Here is a 15769-nt window from a genome sequence, read left to right as displayed (position 1 = left end):
CTTCCCGGGGAGGAACTTGGGGGTGTTGTGAAGATAAGGCCCAATCCCCCTAACACTTGCTCTTAAGAGGGTGCTGTCTACACAATGGAATGGTAGACAAAGGTTGGGAAGTCCCAAAGGGCAGTAGCAATCTGAATCTCTGATTGACAGGACATGGGAACCTAGACTCATAGTTCCCCAGAGAGGAGGGGAACAGATCCTGGCTCTGGGAAACTGGATTCCTGGATCTGAGGGGAGAGGTCTGAGGGTCCCGACTCCTGGCTCTTGAAGTGGGAGGCTACCCGAGACCTGGATTCTTGGGTTTGGGTGTAGGAGAGGGCAGAGGGCTGGGACCCCTGGCTTCACAGGGAGGAGAGCTTGGTTGGGCCACATCCCTCCACCAAATGATCCAGTCCCTAACTCCCTTCCTCTCTCCAAAGACAATTCCCTTATCTCTGTCCCTGTAAAAGTTCAAGCCTGTCGCTAGGCTCCCAGGATCCCCAGGGTGGGGGTCAGGTGCGTCATGTGCACCCCTGAGACCCTACCTCCTGCCGCCCTGCCCAGAGCCATTCTGCAGCATTCACTGATTTCTGCATTCAGCTCTGCTCACCTGTTGTTATCTTGGACCCCACTGAGCCGGTAAGAGACCCCAAACCCCAAGTGACCCTGTCCCATTTGGGTGTATGCCCACCCCACCTCCACCTGACCACAGACCTAGGCATCTCTGCCCCAGACCAGCCCCTGAGACCTTGAGATCCCAGCTCCATCCTCAATAAACAGAGACCTGAGTCCTGCCCCACGGCTCTCTCCTCCTGAAGGCTGAGGAATCCAGACCCTTATACACCTATCTCTGGAGGACAAAGACTCAGAGTTCCCAATTTCCTTCTAACTCAGGACCCAAGAGTTCCAGACACCCATTTTCTTTCTCCCCTGTAATCCAGCCCCAGTCCAAGCTTTGCTCCCTCAAAATTCTAGGCATCTGAACCTTCAAGCCTCTCTTTTCTAAAGAATTAGGAATTTAGACCCACATTTAGGGCCCTCCACCCTCTGGGAGCCAGGAGTCTGAACCCCCAGCAGCCTTCTTGACCAGGATCCAGGAGTCTCCCTCCTCCCCCAGTTACAGGCATTTAGGCCCCCTCCTCCCTCAAATCCAGGCGTTCAGGACCCCAGCCCGCAGGCGTTCCTTCTGAGCCTCCTCTAATGTAAACAACTGTTAAGTCAAGGTGTCCCCAGGGCTCTTGGAGAGGAAGAAATCCCATGCCCCTCAGAGGTCTACACCCTTCGAAGCCGAAGTCAAGGAGGTCTGGGGGCTTGGAAAGGTGTCTTTCTTTCCCAATTTTCCTGGGACCCCTTAGGGAAACAGATAAGGAAATTTACTACGACTCCCAAGAAGCCCTGTGCCTCAGTCTCCCTTAGCTACGGCGGCTACCGCCTCACAGCCTTCAGGGAGTTGCAGGGGGCTTCTCCTTTACCTGGTGCCCCGAGCTGGGCGGAGACGCGGTCTACCCGGAGACCAGTGGGCGTGGCCTCCGGAGTCGCCTCCCGGGCGACTTCTGGCTTTAACCCCTTCCTTCCCACTCCCCCACTGCTACAGGTAAATCCCAGAGCTATGAAATCCTTCAGCCCGATCCTCTTCCTTCTCGTCTTTCTCTTCGCCTGGCTGGGTTCCAAGGCTGCCCCTTCGGCCTCACCGCCTGAGGGTTCCGACTTCTCGAAGATAGACCACCCCTCCCAGCCCTCCCCTCCTGCATCTGGAAATTCCACTCTCAATGGGAGTAACCCAGAATCCCCCAGGACCGCTTATCCTGAGCCCTGCAAGACACCTCATGCGGTTTCCCCTGAGCCCTCCCCCCTTGAATTCACTGAGACCCCCAACACTGACCTCCGAGAAAGCCCACACCCAGAGTCTCCTGAGGCCCCCAAACCTAACTCACTCAACACCTCAATATCAGAATCCCTGGACACCCTCCAAATTAAACCCTCCAAAATGACATATCCAGAACCTTCTGAGACCCCCAAACCTGACCCAACTGAAATTCCACACACAGAATCCCCTGAGACCCCCAAACCTAATTCGTCCAAAACTTCACACCCAGAATTTCCTGAAACCCCAAACCCTGCCCCTACACAAACTCCACACCAAGAATCCCCAGAGATTTCCAAACATAGCTCCACTGAAATCTCACATGCAGAAGCCCCTGAGACCCCTAATCCTGACCCCACCAAGACTTTTGACCCCAAATCTCCAGAGACCCATGACCCTGACACCACTGAGACCCCAAATTCTGAATTCCTCCAGACACTCCATCCTGACCCTACCAAAACCCCCCACCCAGCATCTCATGTAGGCCACAATCCCAACCCCACTGAAATTCCCCAAACAGAATTCCCCACTACCCCCTACCAAGATGCAACAGAGACCCTCCCAGCCTCTGATCCTGAGATCTCCACTAGTCTTCCCCCAGAAACGCCTGCACCCTTCAAGGAAGAAGTTACTGCCCTAAATGAGCTGCCCCTGAATCCCAAATCAGAAACCCTTGCAGCCACCCAGCCCGACGCCCTTAAATTGCCCACTTCAGAATCTCCTGGGACCGTTGATCTGAAAGTCCCCCAGAACTCTAGCCCTAAAGGGCCCGACGCCCTTCCTCCCTCAGCCCTGATTGTGAGGTCCCCTGCTCCTCCAGGGCCCCCCAGTCAGCCCGCCCCTGTCACTCCGCGGGCCCCCCAGCGGCGCAGCCGAGGGGAGAGTGTCAACACTATCATCGTGGTGGAGCGAGTGAAGGAGACTGGTGAGGGACTAGGACCCGGACTCCTGGGTCTAAGGGAGGAGGGCCCTGGGAGCCGAACTCCTGGGTCGAAAGGAGGAGAAGGCTGTAAGCCCCTCTTCGGAGTCTGAAGTGGGGAGGAGGCTGAGGGCTGGTACTGCGGGGTCTGAGGGAGGAGACACTGGGGGCCGGGGCTCCCGGATCCAAGGGAGGAGGAGGGTGGGATCTGGATTCCTGGGTCTGAGGGTGGAGGAGGCTAGGAGTTTAGATTGCTGTTCCTGGGCCTCCTTCCTTCAGGCGTGACCCTGGTGGGGCGTCCCCGGGGCGAGGCAGGCGGGGCCCTGTGCCTATTCCTCGCCGGGACCGGGCTGCTTATTGGCATTTTCCTGCTCCTGTGGTGTCTCTACCGCCGGGCGGCTCGACACCGGCCCTTCGCACACCACCGGCTCCCGAACGACGGAGATGAACCGGGTGAGCAAACCCCGTAGCGTCCCGCTCCTTGAATGCCTGCACGTTTCCTTAACCTGGTTTCGCCTGACACTTCAGGGCGCCCCACCTAAAAGTACAGGTCCCCATCCAAGGTCAGTAGAAGCCCTGAACCCTCCAGGGTCAGGTTCTGCCCCCCAGTATTCTGAAATTTCACACACACATGTCCAGTTCCGCCCCCAGCCCAGCCGGGAGTTGCCGCACGCTCGGAGCTGCAGGTCCCTACAAGCCCCGCCCCTTCCCCTCCAGGAGCGCGGCAGGCCCCGCCCCTGCTGCTTGGACGCCACGCCCCCTCGTCTATTCAGGGGCCCTTTAATTCGAAAACCCCGCTCCAATGGAAGGTCGGAATCCTCTTCCCTGTCTCCTCATTGGCCAGCGGCTCAGTAGAGGGGACAGGCCCCCTGTCAGCCTATGGGTGACCTCGTTCCTTTGTCCCCACAGTTATGCATTTGGACGCCCCGAAGGACCCCTACAACCTCTACTTTTATGCGCCGAACGCCTGGGTCCCTTCACACATCGCTACCAAGCAGCCACCGCCCACCCCCCCACTGCCACCCAAGCTGCCTCCGCCGCCCCGCGGGGGCCGCCCCCAGCACCTGGAACCTCTCTCCCCCTCCACGCTCCCCAACAACTTCGTGTGAACCCCTCAAGACCTGCACCTTCCCCAGACGGAGGAAGGACCCAGAGGTCCTGTCCTCCTGGCCCGCTTTGCTACATAGGGGTCCTCTCGGATAGAGGGTCCAACACGCAGAGATGCTTTAGATGTCAGCGGAGAACATACTCTAAGGACGAATAAATCACGTGTTCCCACAGCTAGACAACTCCTCTGGCCTAAGTCCTGGGGGAGGAGAGTGGCTGGGGTCCTAGGATCCCAGATGTGAGGAGGGAGGAGGCTGGGGGCCTGGACTCCTGGGTCTCAGGGAGAAGCGTGCTGGGGACTCCCAAGGCCAATGACGACTGGGTGTGTACACCAAAGCATTTTATTGGGAGAGGGGCAGGGCAGGGTTTACAATCACAGAGACAGAGACACAAAGACACAACCCTGCCCCGGGGAAAAGCACCCCTTTTCCCCAGCCCCATTCCCTTTCCTGGGATTCTGTGACTTCTCCTATATATGTTCCCCAAATTCTAAGCCGAAATAGGGGAATCTGAGAGGGGAAGGATCCCAGATTTGGAGTCATTTAGCTCCTGAGGGAGGCAACAAATGGCCACTGAGAAAATGAGGGTAGTTTGAAACCACCCAGAAGAATAAAGTGCAAGGAACTGGGGGGAAGAGGAGCATCTTGAACCACCATGGGAAAGTTCAATGCCGGTGGCTTCAAACCATTGAGTTGATGGACTTGAGCAGCCACTATTTAGACCTGAAAACCGTGTCAGAAAAAGTGCATGGGAGTGAAGAGAGGCATATTGTTAAAACTGCCATTTTGGTTGTTTCCCTAGGTATTGTGCTAAGCTAGGGAGAAGGTCTTGGGGAATTTGGTGCTTCAGCAGAATATGCTGGTGGAGGGAGGGATGAAGAGGTGTGTGTGTGTGGGGGGTGCTTGAAACTGCCATTTCCCCTCAGAAACGCTGGTGAGAATCAATCCCTAGAATGGCAGGGATGGGTGATTAGGTAAACCAACTTGGAAAATGCAGAATAGAGTTGGGAGAGATTTGAAACTTCTAGACGGAAGACCTTGAATTTTTCTGAAAGGGGAGGGGGGGCTGAGTAATCTCAGGGCTTAGCCTGAGAGTCTCTGGGGTTCAAGGAAAGGGGGAGGTGCCCAAAACCACAAGAGAGAGTAAGAGATTGAACTGTCCATTCAAATAAAGCCCTGAAAGGAGAGATTTGAAACCACTGAGGCAGAAAAAGTGGAGAAGGGAACCTTTAGGGGAATTTGGGTATCCTTGAAACTGCCAGTCTGCAGCTTCACTACCCCTGAGAGGCAATTGGGAGGGGAAGAGGATTTGACAGCACTGGGAACAAGGGAGAGTGCTTCTTAGGCCTGAGGCAGGACAGAGAGGACTGGGGTTCCTTGACAGTGTCACTCAGGCCAGAGGTGTGTGGAATGGAGGTCCTGGAAACTGCCATCCAGCGGGAGGCCCACGGTCAGTAGCCCCGGACCGGGGGTGGGGGTCTTGGGGGTTGAACTGTGCTGTGTGTAGCTCCATAGGAGGGAGGGGGAGCAGGGGGTGCCCCGGGGGGCTCAGCCTCATCCTCCATTTCGCTTTCGTCACTGCCAGCCAGCTGGTCGTGGCCAACAAAGCCACATTTCTCTTCGCTCATCTCCTCAGGCTCCGCCCACGGCTGCTTCTCTCCGGAAGCGAAGACCCCGTAGAAGATAACTCCTCCATAGTGCACCAGGGAGGCAATGAGGAACACATACTGCCACTCCTCCCGAGTCTGGGGCGGGGACAATGGGGAGGTGAAGTCAGAGGACAGAGAAACAGGAGGTGGAGAGAGAACCTGAGCGGGGGGGGGGGGGGGGGGGGGGGCAGGGAGGCCCAGAGAAAGGGAGACCGAGATCCAGAAAGAGGCTGAAAGAGACCCAGAGAGGGCAGGGATGGAGCCCAGGGAGGGTGGCGCACGTCAGGAGGGTAATATACACAAATTTGGAGAGCAAGTGGGTCAGGGCCCGCGCACGGACCTTGTGCTTAGTCATGGCACCCACGATGATGGGGCACACCATGCCGGACAACGTGCCCACGCCGTTGGAGATGCCCATGAGGATGCTGGCATAGCGCGGGGCGATGTCCAGGTGGTTCACGTTGAACCCTGGCAAGGCGAGCCAGGAGACGTCACAGCCGATTCTCGCTCGAGTGACTCCTCCCCCACCCCTACCTCCCCCCTCCCCGCCGTTCTGGCTTTTTAGTCCACCTTTTGCGAGGCTGGGAGGTCCCCTTCCTGAGCCAGGAATTTCCCCACAGAGGTGACCAGAGTTCCCCCAGGGGCGGATCGGCGGTTCTCACCAGAGATGGCGAAGCCGCTGAAGCCCACTGCGAGGACAAGGAAGGAGATGGCCACGCCCTTGGAGTGCGAGTAGCCGACCACCAGCAGCAGCGTGGCTTCCATGCCAAAGCCTACAGAGAGCCGCTTATCTGAGCGCAGGCCGCCCCACGCCTCTCCAGACCCGTTCCCGCCGCAGCCGACCCCTATTCGCCCCAGTCTGGACACTTCCACGCCTGTCCCTGGCTTTGTTCCCCATTCTGTCCGCGCCCGCCCTAACCAAGCCCTCACCTCCCCAATGCCTGGCCCTTGGCCACGCGCACAGGCTCGCCGCCCCGACCTGGCGCTCCGTGGCCCCACCCACTGACTAGGCCACGCCCTGAAGACGCAGGGTCCAGGCCCCACCCAGGCACCTTCGCACCTTCCCTCTCTGTCCCTATTCATTACACTCAGACCTTTGTCTCTCCAGGTTCCCCCTCTTCATCACCCAGGTCCCATCCTACTCTGGCCAGCCTCGTATAGACCCCGTCCTTCCAGACCCAACGTGGTCTCGCCTTTGCTCCACCTGGACAGCAATACCTGCCTTGCCCTTCTACCCCTCGGCCCCTGAGGCTGCCACCTGCCATTCTGTTCCAACCAAGTCTGGTCTCACCCTGGCTCAGCCTTTTTGGACGCGCCCCTGGGCACGCCCTCTGACCTCTGCCCCTTCCCCAGAGTCCGGCCCCCTAGATCTGCCCCAGGGCGCTCTGCCCCTCCCAGGCTGTCCCAGACCAGATCCAGGCCCCGCCCCACTCACCCCCACAGTTCATCAACTTGCGCACGTTGGTGGTGGACATGATACGGCGGCTCCTGAGGAAGTCGGCGATCTGGCCTCCAATGGGCACGATGATGGTCATGACCAGGTGAGGCAGCGCTGACACCAGGCCCACCTGCGCCAGCGGGCGTACAGGGAGGGGGCTTAGGGGCCACGTGCCCGGGGTCTCCACGGCTCAGGTACCACTGGCTCCTCCCTGTGCCCCGTTCCAACCCCTTGGGATCCAGGTCCCTCTCCTTCCCCCCTCAACCCCCGCCGCTCCCGCAGCACCCTCCCTTCTGGGCCCAACCTTGCTGATCTCAAAGCCGAACACTTCTTCGAAGTAGGCGGGCTGGGAGATAAGAAGCAAGTAGAACGTCCAACTGCGGCAGAAGTTGGCCACGATAATGGCGTAAACTGGCATGGACGTGAAGAAGCGCCGCCAGGGTGTGTTAAACTTCTGTGGTGGGCGAGAGGAGGGACGGCTAAGACAGAGAGCGGGGCTGGGCGCTCTCCGTGTCCCTACAGGGATCCCACTATAGTCCCGCAGAGACCCAGGTTTCCCGATCTCACTAAAACCTCCAAGGACGCAGGGTCGCCAGCCTGACCACGTCCCCATAGGAACATTGGCATCCTAGCCTCACAGTAACACTTCAGGGATGCAGGGGTCCCGACTCTACAGTGGCCCTCAGGTTGGCAGGTGTCCGGAGCCCACGATGACCTTCAGAGACTCATAAATGGACCCAAGAGTCTCTTTCCATCCAATTACGCCCCCTAATTCTAGCCTCACCCACCCCAAGGTCTAAGCAAAACCTCACATTCTAATCCGCCTCTGCAGGTTTAACCACGCCCATCAGTGGTTCCGCCCACCTCGCCACCAAGCCCTGCTCTCAGCACCTGCTAATGCCGTTCTCTCCGGGCTTTAACCCCGCCTCCTAGGTTCTAGCTCCATCCACCTTGCGTTCCCATCAAGTCTCCTCTAAATGTCTATGCAAACCCACCAAGATCTACATGCAGTGCGGGTTCAAAGCCCATTTTTCTCCTGCGTCCCTGCCTCGATATCTCTCCTCTCCCCACCACGCCCCCGCCCCGCAGGCTTGGGCCCGGACCGTGACGGGGTTCATGAGTTTGGCGCTCTCGCCGATGGCGTCCTCGATGTACTTGCGCTCCTCCTCGGAAATGCTAGGGTGCAGTGCCGGGGACTCGTAGGAGACGAGCAGCCAGAACAGGTACCAGAAGATCCCGAAGCTGCCTGGGGGGGTCAGGAGGGGGATGGAAGCGAGGTGACGACCTGCATCGCTCTGCCCCAGCGCCACCCGGACCCAGGCGTCCGGGCCCCTCACCGTAGACGTAGAACACAGAGCTCCATCCTGAGTACTGCACCAGGACCCCGGCGAGAGGCATCGCGACCACTGCCCCAGCATAGGAACCTATGGGGGATGATACAGGATGGAGAAGAGTCCCATTCTCCCTCAAATGCAATAAGGCGGATTCCCAGCCCCCACCTTTCTGGGACACAGATGCACAGGCCACAGCCCCTCCTCCCTCGGACACTTCAGTCTGGGTCACCAGCCCCCTCCTCTCTCAGACCCGGGAGTCCAAGCCCTCATTCCCCTCCTTCCTCAGACCTAAGAGTCCATACTCCAGCCCCCTACATCCTCAGACCCACAAGGCTGGATCCCAGCCCCTTCCTCTCACCGCAAAAGGCTGTTGTTGCCAGGCGACTCCGCTCTAAGGGCGGGGCCCATTTGCTCCAGATCCCGTGGCAGGCGGGGTACGTGACCCCCTAGGGAGGAGAAAGCCAAAGTCAACGAGAAGAGGCGAGGCTAGAACGGCGGCGGGGGTCATAGGGGGAGGAGCTTTACCTCTACCAACCCCTGCAGGATCCTCACGAAGATGACACAGCCATAGTGGACACGGGCAGCCGAGGGGATCAACATGTTTAGAGTGGAGGTAGCCACAATAGCAAAGCCAAAAACCCTGATAGGAAGAGTTCGTGGTCCGAGAAGAGAGTCCAGCTACCCCGCCATACCTAGGATTCTGCCCTTTCCTCCCACAGCAGGCGAGGCCCTGCGCCCCCAGAACCCCAGGCCCCACCTTCTCTGTGACCCCCCCACCTTCCACAATCACAAGCCCCGCCTTTCTCTAGGATCCTGGTCCAGAACCCAGGCTCCTCCCATTTTCCCGGAGTCAGCCCCCAAATGCAAGGCCAAACCCTCTAACTCCACCCACACTCTGCCGCCCACTTTGAGACCCCACCCCATACCTGTTGGCTGCGAATTTTTGGCAAATAAATCCTCCAGGAATCTGGGTGACAATGTAGCCCCAGAAAAAGGAGCCGTGTATGAGGCCAACAGTCTCTGGATCCCAGCTGAACTGAGCTTTCTGTGGGCCAAAAGTCACATCAAACCAGCATCTCTGCCCCAGGTTCTGCTCCTCCACCAATCAGCACCCACAGACAGTCCCTCATCCAATCAGCAACAAGGATCCCCTCTCGCCTTCAAAACACCTGCCAATCAGAGCTCGTGCCACCTACCCCAACTCTGCTCCTCCATGTTGCTAAGACCGCACTACCTTAGCAGTGGGGCCTGTTGCTGCCTAGAAGCCTAGCTCTGCCTGCTTCCCTGTCTCAGGGTCCCTTCTCTGAATGTCTAGGGGCCCATATATGGGGGTGAGGGTTCTTTCTCCACTTCTAACCAATGTACAAACCGTTTGCTGATTGACCAGGATGGGGTCTAGGCAGGGACAAGAAGTAGCCAAAGGGTCGGGCCTGATTGGAAGGGAACAAGGGGCGGGTAGGCCACAGCCCAAATCAGGAATTTTTTTCTGAGGCGGGGTCATGGCCTATACCGAAATTAAAATAGGGAGAAAGTCTGAAATGAGGAGGAGCTTTAGGTAACGACCAGAGCAGATGGGGGAGGGATTTAAGCAACGGTGGAACTTCAGAAAATCCAGAATCAAAATTCACGCTGGAACCTGAGTTGCACCTGGGATTAAGATGCAACACTGGAACAGGTGTGGGACGCGGGTGGAGCAAAGTTGCTAGGAAGCCCAAAATGGAGCAGAGGCAACACATAGGGAACCTAATGATGGGCAGTCTGCATTTTGAAATCAGAGACCTGAAACAAATAGGGGCGGGGCTTCATTTAGATGGGGGCGGGGCTTAGGACGGGAAGAGCCCCGAGATGAGATGGAGCTGAGGGGGCAGCACAAATGGGAGGGGCTACTCAGGCTTTGGTGTGGAAGGGGCGTAGTGTGGGCGGATGTGACGTCATCAGAGGGCGTGGGCAGTGTTATCAGCAGCCTGAGGTAGCATCCGCCCTGAGCTACCTGCACCACCACGTGGCCCCCGCGGTGGGTCGTGCTGTTGTTGACCATGGAGACAATGGCCACGCCCAGGTTGCAGCGGATGCCGAAGCTGATGCAGAAGCCCAGGCCGCTCATGATGGCGATAATGTAGCGGCGAGGGAGACCAAAGCAGGTGCAATCCACGACCGGCTGGTCCCGGGTCTGCGTCGTCACCGGGCGCCCATCAGCACTCAGCTCCAGCGTCTCTGCACCTTCCTGCCGCTTCTCCAGAAGACTGAGAGGCAGCAAGGGTCAGACTCAGACGTCCAGTCCCCAGCCCCCTCCTCCCATGACACAAAAGTCCAGGGCAAAATCTGCTTTTCAAGACCCGGGATTCTAAGCCCGCACTCCCTCTTTCCCCAGGAGTCCAGCCCCTGACTCCCTTCTCCCCCTCTGGATCCAGGAATCTGGACCCCGGTCTCCATCTCCCTCAGATGAGGAATTCGCACCCCCAGGCCCTTCCTCCCTCAGACTCGAGTGGGGAACTCCTCAGTTTCCTTCTCCCCCAGCCCTGTCACCTCTTGACTCAGTTGTTTTAGACCCAGGCTACCCTTTGCGATCCAAAACCCTGTGACCCCAGTCCTCCCCGCCAAGGTCCAGAGACACTCTCCAGCCCCCTCTTCCAGATATGAGCCTATTTGAGGAAGCAAAAGGCACTAAGGAGATGCTTCAGCAAAGGTGTCAAAAGAACAGATGCTTCTCAGCCACGTCTGCTATGTATACGGTCCCCCCTCCTCCCCTGCCCCCTGTGGCATGCCCTTCCCAGCTTCCAGGCACCAGTTGTGGGCCTGACATCCAGCTGACTCCATTCAGCCACTGGAAGCCCATTCCCAGGGATTGGGGGTGCGGAGACGTCCAGGGCACTGGAATCCAGCAGCCCAGCTAGATATCCCTGGAGAAACTTGAGTTCAGGCTGTCAGCCTAGGGGGTAGGGAGGAGGAGTGGCGGGAGGTGTCCTGGCAAGGGACAGATGGCCCTGGTAGGGGGATTGGCTCAGTCCCCAGTGAGGCTCTCGCCCCCGCCTGTTCTGGATCCAGGATTGAGTCTGTGATGATGTATAGGGTACTTGGAGGGCCACCTCAAATCCAGAGAGAGGCTGCAGGGAGAAAGAGGTGCCCTGAGATGGGTGTGGAAAGATTCAAAAGGAGGGCTACAGAGACAGGGTGAGGAGTGCAGAGGCTGAGAGAAAGAGGGTCAGAGACACAGAGGAAGGAGAGAGACCCAGAGAGAAGGGGACAGATATCCAGAGAGAGACAGACATCCAGTCAAGAAGAGAATAAGACAGGGGCAGAGACCCTGAGAGAAGGTGGGGGACAGCACAAAGACCCTGAGAAGGAAAGGGACAGAAACCCAGAGAGGGACCCAAAGTCAGGTAGAGACAGAAACCCAGGAGAGAGAACACAGAGGCAGAGACCCAGAACGCTGAGAGAAAGATGGAGAGACTAGGAGCGTGAGGAGAGACAGACTAGGGATATGATTTGTGAGGTGCGGCCCCGCTCCGAGGCGGGTAGGCAGCCAGGGGATCGGGCTGGATCCCAGGAAGGGGCTAGAACAGATGGAGGCGAGGGAGACTGGGACGGGGGAGGAAAGAACAGCCAGACGGTCTGGGAGGAGGCGGGTGGAAGAGATGAGAACAGCAGCCCTCCCCATCCTAGAACTTAAGGAAGTGGAGGAGGGGGTTAAGAAATGGGCGGTGGGTGGAGAAAGGGACGGGGGAGCTGACAGAACCTAGCGGGATGGGGAATGAGACCCTGGGCAGAGAGCCAGAGAGAGGGGAATGGAAGCCCCCAGAATGAATAGCACAGGGTGGTAGGGACTGCCCTCCACCAGAACAGGCCAGCCAATGAGATTAGAATTTGACCCAGGTTGCTCTCACATGCTATTTGACCCTGAAACTCAAGATATGATTGCAGCCCCTGAAATGTGATATTCATTGTTAATACTAGGACATAGATCTTAGATCAAGGCTTTCTAAACCGAGGGAGGCAGTCTCAGTATTCCATACCTATAAAATGGGGGCAAGAGTAGAATGTGAGGTTACAAAGAGGGAACTTCAAGGTGATATTATCATTTCAGAAGAAGAGAACCAGGGATGCAGAGATGAAGATGGCCCCAATACTTCACAGAGGACAAGAACAGAGAGGGGAGACCCTGGATAGGGTCCTTTTTCCTCTCTGGATGCCTGGAACTCAGGTCTAGGGACTTGGTGGTGAGGAAAAGCAGCACTTAGGAGGCAGGTAACCAAAATGAAGACGGTGTCTCAACCTGCCTCTCTGGGTCTCTGCCTCTGCTTCTTGCAGATTCTCGGTCCACTCCCCTCTCCCCCGTCCCAGGTCTCTGTTCTCTTATATCCCTTTGGTTCTCCCTTATCTTCCTATTGTACAACTGAGGAAACTGAGGCTCAGGAAGTGGAAGTACCATGTCCAAGGTCACACACAAGAGTAGCAATGGGGCCTGACCACTTCCTGGCCCTCAGCATCACCCCTCCCAAAGCCTGGCTCTCAGAAAGGAGGTATTTTGGCTCCTGTCTCTACTGTATTCCCCTTCCCCCCCTTGTCCTTGCCCCAAGTCACCTGGGTTACCGTGTGTTTCCTGGTCTGAGGGAGTTTTCCACCCACTCCAGCATCACTCATCTCGAGGAAGTCTGCAGCCTCCATCCCAGACTTGGTAGGGAGACTGACCTGGGTTCGAATGATGCCATATTTATTCAGCCATTGTTTTCCCCCCCTTTTCCAACTGTGCTTCAGTTTCCCCAGCTTTGTCTAGAGGATTAAAAGGAATCAGGGTGTTGTGTCCAATACAGGGCATTCCCCCTGTCTCGCCAACCATCAAAGTGAACCCCAGGATTCAGATGCTCTTCTGGGCTCAAACTCCTTGGTGACTGTCCTGGTGGGAGCCCTGAACTCTGGGGTCTCTAGGGGCTCAGAAGGCAGCTCAGAGAGGTGACGGTAAGGCAGAGACAGATGGAGAGAAACCCAAACACAGAGAAGCTGAGAAACGGAGACTGAGGGAGAGGGCCTGAGAAACACATCCCTCCTGCTGCCGTCCCCCTTCCCAGCCCCTCCACCAGCACGTCTCTCTCCCTCTCCTGACTTCACACTGATGTATTTTGAGAAACTCGTGAAAGGAGGTGAGAAAAAGGGTGGGGAGGGGCTGGAAGATTAGGAAAAGAAGGGGTGAGGTTGTCTCATCTCCCCACCCCCCTCCCATCACTGTGCCATCCTCCTGCCCCCTCCCTTCTGTCCAGCTTTATTCCCATCTCTCACGTTACTGAAGGGTGGGGTAACTTTGGAGCTAGGAGGTGATCTGCAGCAAGCAGGGCTAGTGTTAGACTTAGAGAAGGACCTGCATGGTCTAGTGAGCTGGTCAATCAAAGATGGGATCAGAGCTGTGGGCCAAGGGGACCCAAGGGTCTGAGGGAATGGCGGCAGGGGCATGGTGCTGATGAGGCCATCTCCTCCCCGCACTGTGGCCAGATATTTTTAGGCTTCTCCGCAGCTGAGTAATTTCTCTGACTTGGAGCCAGGGCTGGGGTTGGGGGTGAGAGACTCGGGAGAGGTGTCCAGACTGCTCTGGGGACACCCAGGTCACTGGGGTCATCTCTTTGGCTGGAAGGAAGTCCCTCTGAGCTCTAGCCTGTACCCTTTGGGAAGTCTGTCCTACCCCAGGAGCCTAATTTTTGGCCGGCAACTCCCTTCTCCACCAGAGACCCAGGATACCCTGGCTTCTTCCTGCCAGCTTAACTCTCCTCAAGGACAAGGACCAATGGGCCCCAATCCGATTTAGCTTCAGATTAAACCCTCTGAGAGATGGAAACTGGCAAACACACAGAGATGGAGAGACCCGGGGAGGAGGAATAAAAACCCAGAGAGAGGGTCAGAGACCCAAAGGAGAGGGTCAGAGGCCCTAGGGCAGGGAGCTGGGGGACAGAGATTCAGAGAGAGAGCGACAAAGACCTAGACAGAGGGGTTGTAGAGAACTAGTGAGAGCAATGGCCAGAGAGCGGGACAGAGACTCAGAGATAAAAGCAAACAGAGACCTAGAGAGAAGGAACAGAGATCTAAAGAGAGGAGGCAGAGAGAAGATAGGTGAACGGAGACCCAGAAGCGGGGGAGGGAGTCAGAGACCCAAACAAGGGGGATATATAATCCCAGAGAAAAGAACAGAGCCTGGGATGGGGTGGGGCGCAGAAAAATGATGGATGAGACAAGACCAGGGAGAGCGGCGCCGTCGGAGACCGAGGGAGAAAACTGGACAGATGGGTGTCCCCCCACCCATGGGTATCGCCTGTCTAGCTGTCCGTCTGCGCCCAGGTGGGAATGAGCGTCCTCCTCGGACCCTAGCCCTCTTTCCCGCCCAGGATCCCCACCGCGCTCACCGGTGCAGCCTCCCGAGGGCACGACCCGCCAGCTTCCGAAACTCCTCCTGGCGGAACTCCATGGCGGCTGCCCCTGCTGCTGGTCCCCCCCGCCCCGCCGATCCCCCCGCCCGCGGGCCCGGGCAGCCGCGTCCGGGTACCCGGGGTCCGCCCCGGCCCGGCCGGCCCCGCAGCTCCGCTCGGGGGGAAGGAGGCTGCGAGTGCGGGCTGTCTGGGGGCTGTCACTGGACTCAGCGTCGGGGGTGGGATGGGGCAAGGAGAGGCCCCGCCCATCCATGCTAGACCCCGCCCCTTGTATTCTAGTCCCGCCCGCCTTTCGCAGCCCTCCATCCCGGTTCTTACCCCGCCCTTCCACTCCAAGACCACGCCTCTGGATTCTGAACTCACGTGTCTGGGTTGCATCGCCCCCAGTTCTGTCCCTTCCCGGAATTACTCCCCCCTCATCCATCCCCCACCAGCTCCTTCTACCCCAGATTTTCTCTCCTCCCGAGTTCTTTCCCATCTGAGATTTGCTCCCCCCGATTCAGTTCCCCCTAATTTCGTCCCCACATTTTCATCCCCTACAGTTTCATCTTCCTCTGAGTTTCCTTTGCGTTTCATCCTCCCAGCCCTATCCCTCCGAATTTCTGTGCCCTCCAGTTCCACATCCTGCCCAGCGCCCTCCATCCCCAGGCCGCCACATCCTCAGTTCCAACTTTCCCATTCAGAGGGTTCTTTTCTCATTCAGGGAATTCCTTCCCCCTCCCTAGATTCCAACCCCCATTTCGATACACCCATTGTCCCTTCTAGTTCTTCCCCATCCAGTTTCTTCGCCCTTGACTCCCATCCCCCTGTTTCCATTTTCCCCTTTTGAATTTCATGTCCCTCCAGTTCTATTTCCCCTCTAGGCGCATGTCGCCTTCCAGTTCCTTTATTTCCGATTTCCTTCCCATCTGAGTTCATCCCTTATAGTTATACTCCCTCCACCCCCAGTTGCTGGTCATTATTCCCTCCCTAGCCTCGGATCTATCTCCGCCCTTTGAGTTCTCTCCCCACCCTGAGTTCTGTCCCCACCCCTTGAGTTGTGTCCCCTTGGATATTTCTTTACCCCTGAG

At 57.5% G+C, this 15769-nt stretch overlaps 2 protein-coding genes and 1 long non-coding RNA gene across 4 annotated transcripts in view; 1 reads left to right on the top strand and 2 right to left on the bottom strand.

Moving 5' to 3' along the window:
- The window catches only part of LOC309648015, a 114461-nt gene that overhangs the window by 32217 nt on the left and 66475 nt on the right, over nucleotides 1-15769 (bottom strand). The window lies entirely within an intron of this gene.
- Nucleotides 526-4042, top strand: GFY (golgi associated olfactory signaling regulator). The gene is made up of 4 exons (XM_082437170.1): nucleotides 526-618; nucleotides 1574-2768; nucleotides 3042-3215; nucleotides 3672-4042. The coding sequence occupies exons 2-4, from the start codon at nucleotides 1589-1591 to the stop codon at nucleotides 3869-3871; spliced, it is 1554 nt and encodes a 517-aa protein (XP_082293296.1). The 5' UTR covers nucleotides 526-618; nucleotides 1574-1588; the 3' UTR covers nucleotides 3872-4042.
- SLC17A7 (solute carrier family 17 member 7) lies at nucleotides 4193-14872 on the bottom strand. 2 transcript variants are annotated; one of them, XM_082437169.1, is made up of 12 exons: nucleotides 14676-14872; nucleotides 10280-10532; nucleotides 9216-9334; nucleotides 8815-8929; nucleotides 8648-8735; nucleotides 8293-8379; nucleotides 8059-8201; nucleotides 7260-7409; nucleotides 6953-7085; nucleotides 6180-6206; nucleotides 5858-5985; nucleotides 4193-5613 (listed from the first exon to the last, which is right to left on the bottom strand). In XM_082437169.1, the coding sequence occupies exons 1-12, from the start codon at nucleotides 14735-14737 to the stop codon at nucleotides 5320-5322; spliced, it is 1599 nt and encodes a 532-aa protein (XP_082293295.1). In that variant the 5' UTR covers nucleotides 14738-14872; the 3' UTR covers nucleotides 4193-5319. The 2 variants fall into 2 exon arrangements, with proteins under 2 accessions (XP_082293295.1, XP_082293294.1); XM_082437168.1 differs by having other exon boundaries at nucleotides 6180-6290; nucleotides 14676-14870.

This window comes from Balaenoptera physalus, assembly GCF_965194825.1.
Source record: "Balaenoptera physalus genome assembly, chromosome: 19".
NCBI lineage: Eukaryota > Metazoa > Chordata > Mammalia > Artiodactyla > Balaenopteridae > Balaenoptera > Balaenoptera physalus.
This window is presented reverse-complemented; position numbering and strand designations above follow the sequence as displayed.

Coding starts and splice junctions, on each gene's coding strand:
- GFY (XM_082437170.1), top strand. CDS start 1,589: ATGAAATCCTTCAGCCCGATCCTCTTCCTTCTCGTCTTTCTCTTCGCC. Junction 2,769..3,041: donor GGAGCGAGTGAAGGAGACTG/GTGAGGGACTAG, acceptor TCCTTCCTTCAG/GCGTGACCCTGGTGGGGCGT. Junction 3,216..3,671: donor GAACGACGGAGATGAACCGG/GTGAGCAAACCC, acceptor TTGTCCCCACAG/TTATGCATTTGGACGCCCCG.
- SLC17A7 (XM_082437168.1), bottom strand. CDS start 14,737: ATGGAGTTCCGCCAGGAGGAGTTTCGGAAGCTGGCGGGTCGTGCCCTC. Junction 8,736..8,814: donor TCCTGCAGGGGTTGGTAGAG/GTAAAGCTCCTC, acceptor TCTCCTCCCTAG/GGGGTCACGTACCCCGCCTG. Junction 6,291..6,952: donor CAAGTTGATGAACTGTGGGG/GTGAGTGGGGCG, acceptor GGCTCTCTGTAG/GCTTTGGCATGGAAGCCACG.